The sequence below is a fragment of the Nuphar pumila genome, chromosome 8, assembly GCF_984573655.1.
Source record: "Nuphar pumila chromosome 8, dmNupPumi1.hap1.1, whole genome shotgun sequence".
NCBI classification, from domain to species: Eukaryota; Viridiplantae; Streptophyta; class Magnoliopsida; order Nymphaeales; family Nymphaeaceae; genus Nuphar; species Nuphar pumila.
In genome coordinates, this window is record NC_143256.1 from 121,350,986 (window position 1) to 121,373,022 (window position 22,037).

The following is a 22,037-nucleotide window of genomic DNA, read 5'->3' on the forward strand; positions in this document are numbered from 1 at the left end:
TAATTTGACTTATAATCTAATATAGGATAATAGACAATAATAAATAGAACCTCTTGTCTGAGAGATGTCATACAAACAGAAGTCCATGTGGTAAAAATCAGAAACATGATGCCATTTTTGAATAAGAAGTAAAAGGAGGGCGACTAAGTAAAATTTTACTTATTCAATAATTAACAATCCAGGGGACCTGTGAGAAATGGGGCCCCGCCCTGTCTGGTCCCGTTTGAACCTAAGATGGAAGACATGAAATGAAGAATGGACAGGGGATGAAGGTTAAAATCAAAACCGGTGCTGGGATGGACTTACTCTTGCCCCTACCCCACCTCATCCCCGATCCTCGTTAAGAAAATTATTATTATATCTTTATACATATTATATATATTCCTAACCCTAACATAAAACACTTTCTCGAATTTCTCCTCTTTCTTTCCTCTACTGAGCCGTGTGAGTTCTCGTTTCTCTCATCTCCTTTCTCTAATGGCGGAAGGTGATAACGGTAACGGTTAAAGGACCAGAAAAATGAGGCCCTGTGTCGCTCTGTTTGAATTGAGGATGGAGGACATGAAACAAAGAATGAACCGAAGATGAAGGTTAAAATCAAAATCCGGGCAGGAATGGAGGGCAAAATTTTGAGACAGGGTGAGGGTGAAGACCTTGTCCACCACCCCATACCCTACCCTTACATGTTACAAATACTACTTATACTTTTAAAAAAGTCACTATTTTATTGCAACAATTATCAAGGGTTAGTATTATACTAAAAGAGAAAAACGTACTTGTGATTTTTGCATGTTCAAGATTTTCTTGAGAAAAAAACTAAAATTTTCTTCGCTAACATTTGTCCAAAAACAAGATTTATGACTATTGCTTTGCGCAACGGATGGAAGAAATTTTTCCAAACAAGACTGGCAATGATGCAAACTATAAACCAAGCTTTTTTACAATAGTAAAACTGCCTTCCACACCGAATTTATTAGGACCCCTTACCTACCATAGGGTATATCCAACTTCAGCCTTGCAGATAGTTACTGAAAGCTTTTTACTATGTGGGAAAAGCTTGTTTCTTTGAACGCTCGCAGAAAACTTCTGGTTTCTTCAAAAGGTTATAAAGCTTTTTGAAGTCTGCCTTCAATGAAAAACTTGATTTTCTTTAGTAGGAAGTTTACTTCTGTGTTTTTCAAAACGATTCCTTTTCACTTCTTTAATATTTTCTCCTCGTTTCTTGTCAATTTTCATTTGCTTCTCCCTCACTTATGTTTTTCGGGTTAGAAAATTATATTTTTTTATAGCAAGCTTTGCGTATTGGTTTTATATTATTTTCATTTTTTCATGTATTTGCATGCTCACTTCACAACCGTATCCCTACACTTAGTATTACTTTTTAACACTCGTTTCCCACTTCATACTTGTTTCCCACTTCCGCTTCACACATCTCTTCTTGTATCCATTTAGTTTTTTGGTAACTATGGTTCTACCTAACTTTAACAAATTTCTTTTTTATCTTCAAAAATATTGTTAAAAAAAAAACTTACATTCACGAGTCACCTTTACCAGATGAGTGGGACCTTCGTGGCAAATATTACATCTTTAACAATTTGTCAATTACGAAATTAAATATAATTGATTTTTATTAATTGTCATTAAAAACCAAAATTAATTAATTTTGCTAATTATGAAGGAACTATAAATTCAAATAAACTGAGGCAGCAGCATCGTTCACGTCTGAGAGCCAAAGCCCCAACAACCGCGCGAGATCGAGAGGGATGGTTGTAGCGGATGACCCTCACAAACAAAGCGTGAACCGAAGGGCGGTGACCAACTTTCTCCATCTTCTCCAACAAATCTTCCTTCTTTCTGTAAGAGAATCCTTTCCTTTTCAGTGTTTTCACCCTTCAGACACTCCCCAACAAGGACATCCAAGACCCCATCGTCTCCCATCTGAAGAAAATCACATTCAATTCAAGATGGCAATCAAAACCCATCATGAATGCTCGTCCTTGGGCCATTCTATGAGGTACCCACTTGAGAAAATGAAGCGTTTCTCTCAGATTTACTCGACCATGGAGAGAAAATGGATTTTTTCATTGGCCATCGGCTCCATCTTCTCTCTAGTCCTCCTCTTCTTGACCACATTGATCACTTCTGACAATACTTCCACCGGCGGTACCCCTTACCCTTGGGTGATTTTCCCATTTGGGTTCGGATACCGACACGCAAAACCTCTATTTGTTGAGACCAAATTGATGTCCTCCCCATCCTCTTCTCTCCCTCTTCCCCCTCGACTTGCTTACTTGATATCCGGTTCTGTTGGTGAGGGCGAGAGGTTGAAGAGGACCCTCCAGTCGGTGTACCATCCTCTCAATCGCTACATCATCCACCTGGATCTCGAGGCGCCGCCGAGAGAGAAGATTTCCCTCAACAATTACATAAGGAAAGATCCGGTCTTTGTGAGATTCAAGAACGTCCATGTGATCACGAAGTCGAATCTGATTACTTACAGAGGGCCGACGATGGTGGCGAACACGCTGCACGCCGCTGCGATACTACTGAGGGACGGGGGAGAGTGGGATTGGTTCATCAACCTCAGTGCTTCTGACTACCCTCTTGTCACTCAAGACGGTATGTGTTTGTTGCTGTTAGTTCTACGATTGAATTTTCATTTTGTGTATAACAAATGCTCAAGTTCAATAGCAAACATTTACTTGCTGTTTTGTTTCTTTTTGTTTTGCCTAATTTGAATTTTCTTCTTTTGCTGGAAATAAGATCTGCTGCACACATTCTCGTATTTCCCACGTGATTTGAATTTCATCGAGCACACGAGTAATATTGGATGGAAAGAGTATGTAAACATTAGCTCTCGTTTGTGATCTCTTTTTCAAATTTCGTAATTTTTTTCTTTTTTAGTGTGTTTTATCTTTCTAAGGGAATTGGGAAAATCAATGAATGCAGATTCCAGAGGGCTAAACCTATTATAATAGATCCTGGACTCTACTTGTCCAAAAAATCAGAAGTTTTTTGGGTGTCCCAGAGAAGAAGTGTTCCTACTGCATTTAGGCTCTTCACAGGTGAGCTGCTGTTTGTATTGCTAATTTGTTTTGTTGGCGTCTTAATTGATATCAGCTACTCAGAGAGATTCGTTCTTATTGGTTTTCTTGTTCAAATGAAGTCATATGAATGATGGTTCTTTATAGTTGTCAAATTATTTGATCTCATATTCAGCTAAATTTATGATGACAAAATTCATGTTATCTTCTTCCTCTTTCTTTATTCATGCATTCTATTTGATTTTATCTTTCATGTAACTGTTGTTTATCGATAGAAAGAGTGCTTTCTCTAACCTTTTCAGTCCTCATTTAAGCTTTTGTTTCTGCTTTGTGAATTTGGTGGTTCCATCAGTTCCTTTGTACTTCAAGATGGACAATCGTTGTGGAAGCAATGATTATTTGATCAGTTATGGCTTTCCTTATGATGAAGTGGTTTTAGTTGTTTCAAACCATTATGAAATGGTAATAGACACAAATGAATTGCCAAGGGATATGCCCCTGGTGAAAAATGAACAAATAGTTAGTGAGCAAGACCTTGATCCCATAGGTATAGAGATGTGTCTAAGAGAGGAAATGTTTGACCTTGACAAATTTTTGCCTTATCTGGCGACCCCCCCCCCCCCCAAAGCTATTCATGTTTACATCTGTTTGATTGTGTCTTACATATTAATAAACAAGATGTTCCATGATGTGATGATCATCACAAAGGCGCTTCAGATGTTTTAATTCACGTGCTAAAAAACCATGATATCTCGTGAGATTTTGATGAGGCTAAGCTCCATATACTCAAGAGAAGGTTTGGAGAGTCACCCATGTTGCTTGAAGCACATGGGTTTCAACTTGCAGCTCCTATAGCCCTATGTGGTCCACTCAACCAGATTTTATTACCTCAGGCAGCAATGGTGATGCTCTATTCCCTTTACAGAACACAGTGACATAGAATGCCAGGAAGAAAGGTTGGCTTTTCACTCAAGAGAGTGACAGCAATTAAGTTCCAAAAATCAAATGATGTGCTAAGATATTGCTGACAAGAATAATATTGATATGCAGCCTTAAACAGATGACCATCAAAAACATCCCACAAACATGGAGGTGCAACTTACATAGGAAGATTTTATGAGTCTAGTTCCTCATACATCCCAACAAACATCTCATCACTCATCTAGAACTAAGCATCAATTGAACAGTTCATCAGTTATGTGACATTCTCAGTTGAGTTTCAAGTGTTTATTGAATTTTCAGCAATCCAATGAACCTAAATCTTATAGCAAGGTTGGAGAAGATTAGAGATGGATAGAGATGATAAATAAGTAGATTGAGGCAGTCCATAGATGTGTAACATAGGAAATAGTGGATCCGCCCCTTGACAAGGAACGTAGTTGGCTCTAAGTGGATTTACAATATAAAATATAAGTCAGATAGAAGCATTGAGAAGTTTAAAGCTCAGTTTGTAGTGAAAAGATACATCCAAACACAATGGTGAAACTCTTAGTTTAGTGCTGAAGATGAGTAGTATCCTTGATTGTGAATTTTAGATGGAGGCTTTAACAATTAGATGTAAAGAATGTGTGCCTTCAATTGTACTTACATAAAAAGTTGTATATGGAACAATCACCTAGATATAGTAAAAGAAATCTATCACACATGGTTCATTGTTTAAAGAAGGTGATATATGGACTTAAGCAAGTCTCACATTTATTATTTGATAGTTTCCATTGTGTAGTTTGTGCATGTAGATTTCTGAGAATTGAAGTTGATCATTCCATCTTCATTCATTTAAATGGTTCCCGTATGTCAATGATATGTTCATTTAAATGGTTCTCTTGCTCATATCCAAGGAGTTAACCTTTTGTTAAATGAATTTTTTTAGATGAAGAAAATCAGGATCTTGAGGTACCTTCTTGGGATTGATATAGACCATAGACCTAATTTTTGGTAGTCTTCCAGCAAAAATATGCATTAATCTTCTGTGCATATCACGTGTGGCTGATTATAAACCCACTTAAATGGTGGCTGCTATGAACAAACACTTAATAGATAATGAGGGATCCTTGTTATTATCGATACCTAAGAGATGCAACAAGTATTGTAGGAGCATTGTAGTACTTGTCTTTATCAAGGACATGTATGGTTTTTGCTATGAATCAAACCTGGCAATCTATGCATGCTCCAAGAACCACTCATCTTCAAGCGGCTGAGTTCTCAAGTATATAAAAGACGTGTAATTGCAAGTTAATATAAACTATGCCAAAAACTCATGTTTTGGGCCAGGTACTGATCTTTGCCTATTCGGATGCCAATGGATGGAAATCCGACTAGTGAAAGGTCTACCTCAAGGTATTATGTATACATGGGTCCTATGTCACATGGGTGCGGGTGCGGGGATTCGGCACTTCCAAAAAACCCGGGTGCGGGGGTGCGGCAGGGGCAAAAATGTAAATATATATATAAGGGGGGTCCGGGGGTTCCCCCCTGCACGGGTCCCGCTGCGCGGTCAGCGGGCGGGGGTCCAGGGGGGCCGCCCCTGGCGGGGGGTTATAGGGGGGCAGCCCCCCCCCCCCCCCCCCAGATTTTTTTTTTAAATTCCGCAGCCCATTTCACAGGGCAAAATTTTAAAAAAACAAAAAAAACAAAAAAATGGACCAAAATGACCCTGGGTGCGGTCAACGCACCCAGGATCGAGTTGACTGCACCCGCACCCACATTGAGTCGCGTCGACGCGGGTGCGGCACCCTGCTAGCTGAGTCCCTGTGACATAGCATGGGTCACATTTGGTCCCATGGAGTAGTAAGAAACAAGGGACTGTTGCAAGGTGCACCACGGAAGCAAAATACAGGTCTATGGTTTGCAATTCTTAAAGTATTCTAGTTAAGGTATCCACTCACGATGCTTGGTCAAGCAATGACTTGGTTTATTTTGTATTGTGACAATAAAATTGCAGTTGCAATATCTATTAATTCAGTCCAGCATAATAATACCAAGCACATAGAACTATATAAACATTTCATTTGCAAGAATGTTGAGAACAAGAAACTGGAGACTATATTTATGCTTAGAGAGTAGCAAGTAGCATACTATTCATCAACGGTCCATTTATAATACACCAGCATTAGCAATTGAAAATCAAGCTGTCCATGACTCCATAGTGGTCACCCATGCACAACTTGGAGGGGGGGCTTCAGGCATGCATATGGTATCAATATTAGACACTAACATGATGCTGTATGTACTTTTGTATGCAGTGGCAGAGACAGTCACAGTTATAAATGCTTGTATTACCTAGCTTGCCATGGGTACCTCTGCTCTTTCAACCAGCTGGGTTATACAAGTATTTATAACTGTCTCTGCCACTGCATACAAAAGTACATATGGCATCGTGTTAGTGTCTAATATCAATGCCATATGCATGCCATACAAAAGTACATGCAGCATGAGTAGCCACCTCCAAGTTGTGGATGGATATTTCTCTCTTTTCTCTCTTTCCTTCAAATGATATTGCAATAATTTACAGTTAGGTCTCTGTTTTTACTTCTTTCCTGACATCAAACATTTGTCATGTGGTCAATTGATATTAAAGTTTTCCAAAAGGTGTCATTGTTCACATACAAGATATATTATCTTAATTCTAACTTCTCAAAGTTATGGGTTGAATGAAGCTGAGTGCAAACCTACTGCAATAATACACATTTCAGAATGTCATTCAAGTGATGTTTTGCATCCTTTCCATCAATGACTTGGTGGTAAATTGACGGGTTGTCAACATGGAAATTATGATATGCACTGGTTTCCTGTCAGGCCAGTTTTCAGAATGGTTCTGAGAAATGGTGGGATATTTCTTGGTCAAACTTTGCCCAAAGTTTGGTAGCAACCAAACCATCTATAGCATCCTCAACTACTCAAACAAAATAGGATAGAGAGGTTGAGAGCTTGACCAACTGCATAAGAAATGACTTGGATCATCAACTGAGACAGTCTACGTCACAATGCATGGTCATAGGTCTTGTCAATATTTTCAAAATATCATGATATAATGGGAAATTTATTAGAAAGGCAAAAATTTTGCAATATTTTAAATGTGGGTATTTTAAAATGATCACATTATTGCATGATATTTTTCTAGAATGCTTTTTCTTTTTGTTATATTTTTAAACGTCATTTTCTTAATCCTTAGCTTTTAATAATTAAAAAAAATCCTTTTCTTTACCCATTAAAAAACATTACTATAATCTATTCTTTTCCTTTTTGCAATTTTTGTTAAAAAGCTTCATTCTTCAGAAGACAGATTTCCTGGGGTTTATAGAGAAACCTCTAATAATATCCTGAGAAGCTGCCTTTTTGATATATCGTTGAGACCAATGTTGATGATTATGTTAACAATATGCTGTTCTTAGTATCAGTTGATTAATTGGTCATCCTGTATCTTTCTTCTGCAATCTCTACCAGCGACTTGATCACTAAATCACAAGTGCTTGACTCTAGTTCCTGCAGCAAACTTGGTGCACTCGGGCTTTCACGGTTATGCATGTGCTATTTGTTCCTTCAGCATTTATTATTATTCTCTATTTCATTTTACTATATAATACGATGATCACTTTTGTCATTGGAGATACCCGTACAAGTCTTCTACTGCTGCAACAGAAAAAACAGGAATAATATAGACCTATGGATTTAACGTGACTTGCAATGCTTGCCCTTCATTACAACATGCCTGTATATTTTGATGCATTCTCAAATGTTTCCTCCTTGCACACTGTTTCCCTGTTTCTGAATCTGTGTGCAAGAAAGTGCTAATGATCTGCGACTTATCTTTCCTGTTCAGGCTCTGCTTGGGTGGCACTTTCTCGGGCTTTCATGGAATACTGTATATGGGGTTGGGACAATCTCCCAAGGACGGTCCTCATGTACTATGCCAATTTTCTTTCCTCTCCGGAAGGATACTTTCACACCATCATATGTAACACGCATGAATTCCGGAACACAACTGTTAACCATGATTTGCATTACATATCTTGGGACAATCCTCCGAAGCAGCACCCTCACCACCTCACGCTTAACCATTCTCAAAGCATGATAGATAGCAATGCACCTTTTGCAAGGAAATTCTATAAAGATGATCCGGTGCTTGACAAGATTGATGCCGAGCTTTTAGGCCGGAGTACTGGAAGAGTCGTTCCTGGAGGTTGGTGTGTTGGAGATGCGGAAAATGGGACTGATCCCTGCTCAGTTATAGGTGATCCAGGTGTGCTCAGGCCTGGTCCAGGTTCCTTGAGACTGGAGCGCCTTATGGTGAATCTCTTGTCAAAGGAAAATTTCAGACCAAAGCAATGTGTTTGATGATGAAAAATTTATATGCTGCTTTAGTAAAGAGAATGAGATTTCTCTCTCAGTGCCTGCCATTGAGAAGATGAAGGGTTGATTAATGTGGGAGCTGATCTGCTGTCAATATTGTGGTATCAGGCATTCAAGAGGAATCTCTAATCTTGGTCTGAGGAAATTGATGAGCTCCCCACCTTCTACGGTTCTGTGTTTAGGATTGATTTTGTGCCTTTTTATGGTTTGGGCTATAGCATGTTTATAAGTTTCCCCTTGAATGAGATGTATAGATTAGTGATCTTTTTGGCCTCCAACACAAGGTGTCGCTGAATTTGAACTGCCACAAACAGCCTAGGAATTTAGCATTGAAGCTGCTGCTCTTATTCCATTTATGGTGTAATAATCATTGCAAGGCTCAGCTTCCCTTGGAAGCAAAACCTGTAAAGCAATTTGCACGTGATATAACCTCACAGCTCAAGGCTGGCTCAACCGAGCAAAAGACCACCCTTTTCTGGATATTTCTACTAAACAAACTAGGGGTGGGCAAAGGGCCTGGCCGGTTCGTGCTGGCTCATTGCCGAATGTGACTTGTCCCACCCATCTGCCTAATTGGGCCGGGCTGGATTGGGATATCCCGTGAATATATACAAAAATATATTTTATATATTATAAATATAATTATATAAACATAAATACACATATTTATAAAGTAACGGGTAGGTACGAGTTTTTCAGGGTGTTTTTGTTTTATTTTTAAATTCTGATTGTACAGATGTGATCTAAGTGTTTGATTCTGACACATGGGTGGATGTTTATAAGGTCAAAAAATAACAGTTCAAAATCTTTGTAAAATCTTGAGGCTCCAAATATCATTTTTTTTTATCGAAAAGACATTATCCAGGTGTGGATTTCTCGTAAATCGACCATGCCCAACACATTTACGGGGTCGGAACTGTGAAAAAAACACTAGAATCTAAGAAAAACCCATTTAGCATGTATCGCACCTACCCATCTCTCTCTCTCTCTCTCTCTCTCTCTCTCTCTCTCTCTCTCTATATATATATATATATATATATATATATATATATATATATATAGAGAGAGAGAGAGAGAGAGAGAGAGAGAGACCGGGCCAGGTAGGCCTGCAGCCCAGCCCAAGTCAGCCCGCTTTGGGCTGGGGTTGGGTCTAAAATGAAGGCCCAAGCCTGGGCCATAGCCGGCTGGACCGGGCCAGCCTGCGGGCCTAGCAGGCTGATGCCCACCCCTAAAACAAACCATGTAGATCTCATCTATAAAGTCCGATCTACCAAAAAAAAAACTAAAAAATATGAAAAGGTGATTTATACTAAATAGTTTTGTACCTTAAATAGCACCAAACATTAACCCCAGGTTAAATGGGGTCTTAGCTGCAAGTTGATCATTCTTCGTAATTTATATAACAAAGATCCGCCTTTTCGAAAGCTGATACATTGAAAAATATATGGTCTTTAAAAATATCATGTTTTAATTGCAATATTAACACGATAAAGACAGTTTATATATATCTTCTACGGTTTTATATTTTTCCTTACGGGCCCAGCCTAACTAAGCTCCTTGACATTCTCGTAACCGTCTTGCTGATCACCATTGATTGTTAGAAACGACGGTAGATATGCCAAATCACCCATGGTTAGTGATATGAAATATCACCTGATCTTTTGACAGTCAAAAACCTGTCTCTACCGTCCAATAAACGTGCATTCTGCAACCGTTAATCCACATAAAGACAAACCGTACTGTACGAACCAAGTTTATTCAAAACTCAAGCAATAAAATATTAGAGCTGATCTGTAATCACCCACAAGACGCTAAGAAGCAAGGACAGATCTATCGTATCCTTACGCGAAAAGAAATAACATACAACCACTGTTTGCACTCAAATCTCCAGTACCCTACCCTAAATGTTGTAAAAGTAGAAGGGTAATGAAGGCCATTTTTTTTTCTACATGACTTTCTCAAATAACATTTTTTCATGCATTTTCGGTATGAAATTACATTGCAGCTTCGTGATAGTTTTGTAATTTTCACATAAAAAAAGCACAAATAATGATCAGTTATGGTATACCACTTATACCCAGAATGTATCCGGTTTACCTTGATATCTTAATGGTATGGCCCTTAATTTTCTAAATTGTCAACCATCACCTTTTTTTTGGTCAAAATTTAATTACCATTCTCCTATATGTTTGTCAAAAATTGCACTCCTCTTTGTTTCTTTTACCTTTTAACCATGGTGCCTATGCTCCTTTTTTCACCTTTTAACTGCAGTAAATATAATTTACATTAACTTTCATTTTTCTTTTTTTTTTCTGATAGGATATATGAATAAACAAGATGCGATAATCTTTTCTAGAATTTTCTTTCTCAACTACGAGCCATATAAAAAATGGACTTATTTGCTTTACTTTTTTTTAGTTGCATGTTTTAAATTAAAAATACAGTATGGTATGTTTTAAATGTATATCTGATTGCGTGCCTTTATTCATCCTACTTTGTCATTAAAAAAATGAAAAATGATTGTATTGTACGATAAATTTGATGTGTTTCTCAAAATTCCCCACAATTTATCAAATCCGTCAAATGGACAATTTTGCGGGTTCTCAAATTTTTTTTGGATGCTTTTACCTCTCATAGTTGGAAATTTTCAGTTTTCGCAGATCATGACACTAAAAATTGATGGACTTGCAAAACTTGTCAACAAAATCGCAACTGATATTTTGATATTCCAAAAATTATTGTAAAAATCCTTTACCTTGCAAAATTTTCAAGGAGTATCGCATGAAGTATTGTGAAATTACTAAAAACTTGCGAAAGTCTTATATTGCAAAAAAAAATTCTTGTGAAATTCCAATCTATATAAATGATGCTTTGTTTCTCAAACTCTTATTTGCATGCGGATGCCCTATTTTTGCAATCCTAGGGTTCTTTTGTTCCCCAACCGGTGGTTCCCAATCATTTCGGCGATATTTTGACGATATTCTAGATTTGTGAAAAATTCTCATCGACAGCAGTTCACCGGCAATGAAAAACTCAGAAAGCATGGGCGATACTTTATCGACAATGAGTTTTTTCTATAAAAGAATAGGCTTCATCAACGGTGAGTTTTTCTAGTAAAAGCATAAGTGATGAGAAGATCAGTGGCACTTCATCGACTGTGAGTTTTTTTTATAAAAGCATCAATGATGAAAAGATTTGCAGTACTTCATCGATGGTAAGTTTCTTCAGTAAAAGCATCAGTAGTGAGATCTTATGGGATAGGAAACCAAAAGTACATGAGTTGTTTGTGAGTGAAAAAGTTGATCAACTGAAAATTCGTTCTCATTATAGAGAATGCGAAGGATGAAGATGTAAAATTGATGGAGAGCCGCTGCTCGAATGAACTGTGAAAGCCCCTAAGATGTGTTAATCGATGATAATGTTTTCTCCCCATGCAATGTATGAGCGTTTTCATTTTGTAAATAATAGAAAGAATGCAATGTATGAGTGACTTCATTTTGCAAAAGAATCAAATGAATGCAATGTATGAGTGACTTCATTTTGTGAAAAAATGGAATGAATGCAAAATGTATAAGCGACTTCATTTTGTAAAAGAATGGAATGACTGCAAAATGTATGAGAGACTTCATTTTGTAAAAGAATGTAATGAATGCAATGTATAAGCGACTTCATTTTATGAAAAAATGTAATGAATGCAATGTATGAGCGACTTCATTTTGTGAAAGAATAGAATGAATACAAAATGTATGAACGACTTCATTTTTCAACTTCTTTTTTGCATCCGGATGCCCTATTTTTGCAAACCCTGAATTTTGGCCTACCTCCAAGGATTTTTTGGTGACTCATCTGCGAATGGTGAAGGCAAATAATAAATTTCATAAGAAAAAAAATTTGCAACCACCATGTGAAATTCTTCATGATTTCCGCATCTACAGTACAAAAATCATGACACTACTCGTGAAGTTTGTCAAGAGTTTCGCATTGTTAGTTGCAAAATTATTGAAAAATTTATAGAATTCTTAAAATATTTGCAAAATTCATGAAGTTTCGCATGCAGTGATGTCAAAGTTCTTTTAAGTGTGCGAAATTACCGTCATATTAAATGCTATATTTCATTTCCAACAATTATTTTTGGTGAAACACAAATCGACGACACTTCATCGATGATGCATTTTGTCATTAATTTTTTTCTCTAAAAATAAAGAAATCTGAAAAAAAAAACACGAAAAAGAACAAAGATTCTAAACAAAAATATTTTTTTATAATATTTTATTCATTAAAAATGACAAACAAGCACTGAGATACAATTCTGAGAATGTTTCTAAAATAGGAGATGAACCGGCGCAATTGCGCCTATCCCAATGATTATATGCTATTTTTTAGCCACCTATGCCAAGAATTCGGAGAAACAAAACAAAAATAACTAAGATCAAGACGTTAACTTTCCAACGCCACCAAGATCACATCAATCTAACGAATTGGTTAAAAAAATGCCTTCTGAAACACAGACTATTTGGTTGTAACAATTCGCAGAATAGTTTTTGTTTTGGTTTTGGATCTCAAAAACAAGATCTTTAAATGGGTTTTCGATTTTGACTCAAAACAAGAAAGTTTGAGATTTGTGTCTCAGCTTTTCAACATTTATAAAAATGTAGGTTTTCAATGTTGGATGAGTGAGATATAGACCTGAGAATAAATGTTCTGCAAATTTTTGAAGAAATTCTCATGGGAATTGCCAAATTGCAAAATTTGTAAGGTTCACACATGAGAAGGGTAAAAAGGTCCTAAAATTTTTTAGAACTTGCATAATTGTCCATTTGATAGATTTGGTAAATTGTGAAGCATTTTTAGAAACACGTCATTTTTGTCATACAATACGGTCATTTTCCAAAAAAATAATGTAAACATCATTTATCTAGGATCCACCATATGGACGGTAGGGCTGTCAACGGGTAAAGTACCCGACCCATCATGGTGTACCCAAACCCGCACAAATAACAAAATGTCAGGTTTGAGTTTTTTCGGGTCACCAAAATAAAATCTCAAACCCAAACCAATATGATTTTAGAAGTTTACTTAAAGTACATATCAAACACTCAGGTCAGATCGGGTACCCAGCAAATAGGCCTGGTTGAGTCGAATACCCAGCCAGAATATTGCTTGGGTCAGATTCTGGTTGGCACTTTTTATGCCCATACCCGAGAATTTGGGCTTGGGTCAGGTCGTGTACCGGGTATAAACCTGACCCATTGACAGACCTAATGGATGAGTAGCTAAACTATGCTCTTTTAGTGGAATAATATTCTAATGGTGCTTAAGCCACAGATATCCCATTGAATATGAATGAATGGAAAATCCAACCAACATGAGAATGCCAGATGAATGATGTAAAGTATAAGCTATAAGCTTTCCATGCAGATTAAAAGCGATGCACAGCTACTCATAGAAGAAGATTACTCGGTGCCTTTCAATGTGAAGGGCATTGCTGTGGATACTAATCAAGTGTTTCAGTATATTCTGCACATAGCCTGGATCAACAATATGAAGAGAAGCCAACAAATCTGAACCACCCCCATGATCACTATAATGAAGTTTGAGATTCTCTGATCTTTTCACCAAGTTCCTCCTATGAAGAAACAGTAAATGATATATAAAACACGATGTAATTACATGCATTCCTTAATATAGTATGTCTACAACAAATCTAAGAAATTCACAAGAAGTGAATTTATTCAATCCAGTATATGGCCAGAAAGGAATGGTCAATCGATCCAACAGACTCAAAAAGATTACACAGCATAAAGACAGATCAACATAATTCATCTTCAAAGTGCGAACAAATGGAAAGCTTGCTAACAGAATACTTTTCCATCTCTCACACCACACACGTCCAAAAACTGCAGCAACATCCCTTGTCTCTTGAAGATTTCTGATTCTTTATACAATACATGTACGTCCTTTTAAGCACTTTAATGGTCTCTGGTGCGCTATCAAAGCTTTGGCGCTCCCACACATGGCGCATAAACCTTTTTCATCAACAACCAGAAGAACATCTTTTGTCATTGCTTTCTACCAAATATGAAACACCAACCTTTTTGACAAGTTGTATTGAGCAATACATGTGGTTGGATTAAATTTATCTTACGAAAGCTTCCACTTGAACAGTTGCAATTAGCTTGTTTATATCTATTCCTATGAAATTCAAAATTCCATGAACATTGTTCCATCTAGCCTTCATCCGATATACAGCATGCACACTGCCCAGCAAATTCTTATCAACATGATATAACACATGCCAGGCACAAACTCTCTCTCTCTCGCGCGCTCTCTCTCAAGAAGGAATAAAATGTAACTCTAAATTAAGGCTACAAAGTTTAAAACCGAAGTTAGTGCTACAAGGCCACCTTACGTTTATTATGTAAAAGAAAAACTTTGGATTTATTCTTCAGCATCTTCATGCAAATGTCCTAATTCTATATAGCATCTTTCCAACAACTCAGAATTATATTTCCACTAAAATTTAACAATAAATCATCTATCAAATATGTAAGGTACCTTTCATTGATGTTAATAGAATGAACAAATAAAAAGACAATTGGTTTCACCGTTTGCATTTTCATGGGGCTAACTGCAAAACTTTTTGGCAGAGCTATTACAGCACCAGTTAATAATCCTTACCATAGTGCTTTGAGAATCTAAATAAGCTGTCGCTGCCCTTAAGTGTTTCACCAGTGTACACTACATTCAATTTTTTTTGCATAGGCATGATGAGGGATGACCCCGTGACATTCAAATCCAAGACCCCCCAGTTATGATAGTATGACCTAACCATTCATGTGTCTTTCAAACATAAACAAGACATCCACATTGCTTTTAATGAAGTGAAAATATATATTTGTTTCACAATATCTAAATTTTCACTGAAATAACCAACAAACTTTTGAAACTTGCAGCATAGTGACAAATCTCAAAAGATTTATGAAAATCTCGCAAAAATATAATGAGAAATTACTCGAAAGTTCAAAATGGCAATTTCTCCCGATATTTTCAATTTCTCGTGAGGTTTTTGTCAAAAACATAAATATCACGTTTTAAACAAAATATTTATGTTTTTTATCGGCTATTTATCATGAAAATCCATATGGTTTTTATTTTTAAATATTTTTTATATTTTAAATTTATTTTTTATTGCCTAAATTTTGCCAAAAAATGCAAGATTTTCAAAACAAATTCAAATTCTCATGAATTTTTGGTGGCCGATATTTTGCCGTTTCTAACTTTTGTCACTATGACTTGCAGTACATAGCTAAACCTCACTATAGGGAATTCAGAATCCAGTTGGTCGTCCTGGCCCTAGAGTTAACATCAGTTTTCTAAACATTGAAGAACTTGCCAGTTGTGTCACTCTGTTTAATTAGATGGAATAGTTGGAGGTTGTCCTAGTTTTTCAAGTATTTTGAGTTTGGTAAGTCAGAATCTGGTGTATTCATGCATTCATCTATTAACTGACTTGTTTATGGACAACTCCCACTAAAGATATTTTTAAAAAAATAAAAAGAGATCATGGAGAAGAATTCACACATTCTGTTCAAAATATGCTGTTTCTAAGGCCTGTGCTTTCTGCCCAGCCACCTCTGCATTTCCTGAGCCTGCTAGTAGATAAGCCCTCTCCTGGATCAACCATGGGAGTAGATGTAAGATGGCAAGAAAGCTAACAACTAAAAGCAGTTCTCTTAATTATTTAGTGGAACATCTGCTTGTAGTTATGCATGTGAGAGATAAATTTTCTAGCGTTTAAAGTGACAGTTATGCAGGAGGCATCTATATGCATGTGCCTCTTGGGAAACATTATGCATGCAGTGCACCTCATTACATCAATAGATACAAAAACACACATATCATAAAAGTTAACAGTGCACAACAACCAATTCATAACATGGAGAGAGAGAGAGAGAGCACATATGCACTCATACTTGCACACCAACTCACACACTTGCAGGCGTGCATGTATGCATGTAGACACACGCCAACACACAGTAAAGTTAACAAGAGTGCATAACACCACCAAATAATGTGGCGAGAGAGAGAGAGAGAGAATGCATGCACACACACCCTATAAAGTAAACAAGAGTGCATAATACACCAAATAATCTGTGGAGAGAGAAAAAGAGAGAACTGGCATGCACCACAACATAAACTCACATGCATAATGCACCATACACAACACACCTAGATACGCACACGGGCATACGTTTGTGCATGTTTGTGTGTACACATAAAATTAACAAGAGTGCATAATACCACCATATAGTTGTAAAAGTATCTTCAACAAGATACTAATAGCAATATTACAATATTCTTGGAAACAAATGCGTGCACATACGCACAACAAGAACACTTGAAACACTTGTGCACAAAAAGCACAACACAAACTCACAAATGCGCAAAAGCATACCCAAGAGTCATAAGATTGAAAAGGAGCTTGGGCTATAATCCTAAAAGCTTGAGGAATACACAAGGGGAGAGCCCCTTTAAATAGAGGAGGTGGAGTCCTTGGAGAGGCTCCACCTCTAGCCGTTGGAGCCCCTTCCAACGGTCACAAATGTGACCGTTGGAAGGGGCCCAACGACTAGATGGTGGGCCCCTCCAAGGTGCATTCCACCTTTTACACAAAGAAAAAAAGAAAAAGAATAAAAAGAAATTACAAAAACATATTCTAAAAGAATATGTAAAAAGACTAAACTACCCCTATGACTAAACAGTTAGAAATATATATTTTATATATAATAAGTAGGTACATATATATATATATATTGCATGATTAGATTACATAATTTAACACCACCACCACCCCCCGCAAACTTAGGGCAGTACGACCGAGAGTTTGCTAAGAAGGAAGTTAAGGCGCGGAGCACACAAAGCTTTGGTGAAGAAATCCACCAACGAATATTCTGACGTGACATATGGAAGGTCAATGACTCCTTTGAGGTACGCCTCACGAACATAGTGACAATTCATCTCTATGTGTTTTGTCCGCTCATGAAAAGTGTGATTCTTAGCAATATAAATTGTACTTTTGTTGTCACAGCATAACTTGGTAGGTCCTTCGATTGTGATCCTCATATCTTTCAGCAACTGATGAATACATACAATTTTCATGGTAGTAGTTGTCATGGCACAATATTCGGCTTCAGTTGATGATAGAGATACTTTTTGTTGCTTCTTGCATCTCCATGAAACCAGTGAATCTCCTAAGAACACACAAAAACCAGTGGTGGAGTGACGGTTATTTGGGTCACCTCCCCAATTTGAGTCAATATAAGCAATTAACTTTAAATCAGACGAAAATGATAGAAAAACTCCCTTGTTTAGAGTACCCTTAATGTATCTTACGACTCATAAGATAACACTCATATGGACGGATGTTGGTGCATGCTGAAACTGACTTGCAGTATGCACTGCATGAGAGATATCTGGTCTGGTAATACTCAGATACATCAATGATCCTACAAGTTGTCTGTAGGGAGTAGGACCCAAAAGAGGAACACCATCATCAATCTTCATTTTAGTTCCCACTATGGCAGGAGTTTCACAAACCTTTTCATCTGTAATACCTGACCTGTCAATGATCTCAGAAGCAAGCTTAGTTTGAGATAAGAAATACCCTCTATGAGAGTATGCTACTTCAATTTACAAAAAATAAGGTAGAAAACCCAAGTCAGACATTTCAAATTTATCTTTTAAAATTGATTTTATACTCTTAACTCCATTAAAATCACTTCCGGTGATGAGCATATCATCCACATACAACAGCAAAATCACAATCACTGCATTGGATTTTCTAACAAACAAAGCAGTGTGAGTAAAGCAAGAAGAAAAACCATTTTCCAACATTACTGAGTTAAACCTATCATACCAAGCCTTAGGGGCTTGTTTTAGGCCATAGAGCGCTTTCCTAAGACGAAGCACTTTTCTTTTGAGAGTCTCTGTTCCAGATGAAGCATCCATATAAACTTCCTCATTCAAATCACCATTCAGGAAGGCATTCTTAACAACTATTTGATAGATGTTCTAATTGTTAATGGATGCAACAATGATGAGACATCGAACAGTGACCATTCGGGTCACAGGCGCAAAAGTTTCTTCATAGTCAATCTCATACTCTTGACTATAACCCTTGACAACCAATCGAGCCTTATATCTCTCAAGAGATCCATCGCTCTTAGTTTTAACTTTAAAAACTCATCTACACCCTATTGTTTTTTTACCCTTAGGAAGAACTTGAAATTCCCATGTCTTAGCTCTTTTCAGAGCTCCGAGTTCATTTTCCATCGCAACTATCCATTCAAGACTTTTACTAGCTTCCGCAAAGTTTCTAGGTTCTACGTAGGAGTGAATGGCACTAAGACATGCTCTATATCTAGGTAAAAAAGAATCATATGATATGAACCTAGAGGGAACTTTTTTGTCTTTCGGTTCTACGAAGATTTTCCTCACCTTGAGGAATAGTCTGACTATCATCATATTTTTCAAGAGCACTTCTAAAAGTGCTCCTATCTCTATGAGTATAGGTGATGGGATCTCTATATGGCCCTTCATTAATAGATTGGTGAGAGGAGTAAAGCGAAGGAATAATTTCCTCAATATCAATATCACTTGAGTCATTCTGATTTGACTAATCATCACTAGAATCATCATCTTTGGCTAATAGTTCAAACAAAAAAGAATAATCAACATTTTCATTATGTAATTCTGGACTTTTAAAACCACTAAGATTTTCCAAAAAACTCACATTTCCGGAAACATAAAGTTTGTCATTTTTAATGTCATAACATCGAAAACCCTTATGGGTTTCGGAATAACCAAGAAAGGCACACGGAATGGCCTTTGGGGAAAGCTTATCATTTTTATCTGTAAGGACAAAGCACTTACATTCAAACACCCTTAACTTGTTGTAATCATGTTCGTTTTCATACAACTTTTCAAAAAGAGAAATTTTACTCAAATTCTTCGATGAAAGTCTGTTTATGAGATATACTGAGGTAAGGGCGGCTTCAGCCCATAGTTTCTTTGGAATGTTTTGAAAAATGAGCAAGGTTCTAGTTGTTTCAATAATATACCTATGCTTCCGTTCGGCAAACCCATTTTGTTGTGGGGTTTTCGGGCAAGATTTTTGATGGATAATACCATAACTTTTAAGGTAACTCTTAAATTCATTTGAAAGGTATTCATCACCAGAGTCAGACCTAAGAATTTTTAAACTTCCATTAAATTGATTTAAAATCATCACATGAAACGTTTTAAACGTTTAAAAAACTTTATGTTTATGTTTAAGAAAGTATATCCAACAAAACCTAGTGTAATCATCCACGAAAATAACATAATACGAGAATCCGCCTTTAGATATCACAGGAACGGGTCCCCATACATCAAAATGAACAATTTCAAAGGGCTTTGTTAAAAACATGGATCTTGGAGAAAAAGGTAGACTTTTCATTTTCCCAAGAATACAATCATTACAAACAAAATCTCCTTTACAAAGATGTTTAATAAAAGGCAAATAAGAGATTTTAACAATGTTGGGATGTCCCAATCTCTTATGACATACATGAATATCTTTGTTTTGAACAATATTACAAAATTGATTCTTGGGAACTTGAAGAAAGTCAACGTAGTAGAGTTCGCCTCTCCTAGAGCCTTCCCCAATCAATCTCCCAGACTGGCGATCCTGAATCCAACATTTATCAAAAGTGAATTTTACATCGCAACCATGATCAGATAGTTGAGAGACCGAAAGTAAATTTAAATGTAGTTTTGGTATAAGACGAATTTTAGGGATAAAAAAATCTTGTTTTTCAAAATTTCCTATTCCTTTAATTTCAAGAGGTGTTCCATCCGCCGTTGAGACAAAAGATGGAAGAAGATTTTTAGAAAATTCGGAAAGGGAGCAAACACTTGGAGTCATATGAAAAGATGCGCCGGAATCTAAAAGCCAAGATATCTTACCGGAAGGTGAAGAGGTAGACATAGCGGCTCCGGAAGTTCCTCCCTTGAGAAGAGGTTGCAAAGCTTCTACAATTTGATAAAGAGAAAGAGACCCATTTGACGATGATGGTTGTTCCTCTTGTTGAAATGTCATGGTCATAGCAAGTATTTTCTTCCATTTTGGGCATATAGGTTTAATGTGCCCCAGTTCTTTACAAAAATAACATGTAAGCTTGCTATAGTCCTTCTTCACTCCTTGACCAATTGAGTTTTGATTCTTGAAGTGAGGAGGCTTATAAGTTTTCAAATTTCTCCCCGGTCTTGATACGGCATTAGCGCCTTCATTTTCTTCATTATTTGAAGTAGCAAGAACACTTGAATTGTTTTTTCTAAAGTTCATACGAGTTTCCTCCCCACTTAGCTTTGTAATGACATCTTCAAGAGAGGGGGAAACGAAAGAGGAAAGGAGAGAGGACCGAATTTGCTCGAACTTGGGTCTAAGGTCATTCAAAAAATTAAAAAAGTAGTCTGCTTCCAATTGTTTGTATCTAAGCTCAATAGCTTCTTCACTCCACTTAAGCTCAAGCATTACGAGTTCATCCCATATGGATGACAATTCCGCAAAGTATTCTCTTATGGAGATCTCATTTTTTTGAAGGGTCAAAGCCCTTTATTGAAGATAATACTTGTGTGACAAAGTCTCTTGACGTGTACATTTTTTCTAGATAATGCCAAGCTTCCGATGCTTTCTTGAATTTAATAATGTTGACATTTATCTTTGTTTCAACCGATGAAAAAATCCAAGGAAGAATCTTGAAATTTTTCATTTCCCATTCTTCATGTTTCTTGGAGTATTCCTCAAGAGCTTTATTCCTCTTTTCTCCTTTGAGAATTTTGATTTCACATTTCTCTACCAAAGTAATCCTTGGTTCGGGTTCCGGTATAGAACCAAGAACGTATCCCCAAAGACCATTTCCTTTTATTTGAGCTTTCATGTTCCCGGCCCAAACATGATAGTTTGAGTCATTCAATTTGAAGCCAAGAGAAAAATGAGAGTCTTTTTCGCCCATTAGAGAGGATAGAAGTTGAAAAATAATACGTACCTCAAGAAACTTCCATGCCTTCCTTAACAAAAGAGACTCTTAAAATATTGCCCGAAGAAGGTTATCCACTTCAAACGCCAAAAGCTTGAAGGCACGTTTTTTAAGGCACTCGAAAAACAAATAAATGCACGAACCTCCTTCAACCTTGCTCTGATACCATGTAAAAGTATCTTCAACAAGATACTAATAGCAATATTACAATATTCTTGTAAACAAATGCGTGCACATACGCACAACAAGAACACTTGAAACACTTGTGCACAAAAAGCACAACACAAACTCACAAATGCGCAAAAGCATACCCAAGAGTCATAAGATTGAAAAGGAGCTTGGGCTATAATCCTAAAAGCTTGAGGAGTACACAAGGGGAGAGCCCCTTTAAATAGAGGAGGTGGAGTCCTTGGAGAGGCTCCACCTCTTGCCGTTGGAGCCCCTTCCAACGGTCACAAATGTGACCGTTGGAAGGGGCCCAACGACTAGAAGGTGGGCACCTTTTACAAAAAGAAAAAGAATAAAAAGAAATTACAAAAACATATTCTAAAAAGAATATGTTGTA

At 37.0% G+C, this 22,037-nt stretch overlaps 2 protein-coding genes across 4 annotated transcripts in view; one reads left to right on the plus strand and one right to left on the minus strand.

Annotated features, from left to right (window-relative positions):
* Nucleotides 1-1,724: 1,724 nt before the first annotated feature.
* On the plus strand, nt 1,725-8,722 carry LOC149830468 (beta-glucuronosyltransferase GlcAT14B-like). Its single transcript, XM_090015825.1, has 4 exons — nt 1,725-2,619; nt 2,764-2,839; nt 2,950-3,065; nt 7,864-8,722. The coding sequence occupies exons 1-4, from the start codon at nt 1,764-1,766 to the stop codon at nt 8,376-8,378; spliced, it is 1,563 nt and encodes a 520-aa protein (XP_089871951.1). The 5' UTR covers nt 1,725-1,763; the 3' UTR covers nt 8,379-8,722.
* A 5,387-nt stretch (nt 8,723-14,109) lies between these two features.
* Nucleotides 14,110-22,037, minus strand: part of LOC149830469 (uncharacterized) — an 89,473-nt gene continuing 81,545 nt past the window's right edge. For 2 of the 3 annotated variants that reach the window (XM_090016530.1, XM_090016531.1), the window contains 2 exons: nt 15,975-16,064; nt 14,110-14,419 (listed from right to left, as the gene is read on the minus strand). In XM_090016530.1, the coding sequence (XP_089872656.1) occupies nt 14,384-14,419; nt 15,975-16,064 (126 nt within the window). In that variant the 3' untranslated portion in view covers nt 14,110-14,383. Of the gene's footprint in view, nt 14,420-15,974; nt 16,065-22,037 lie in introns of those variants that run through there. The other variant, XR_016433877.1, reaches the window with a different exon arrangement.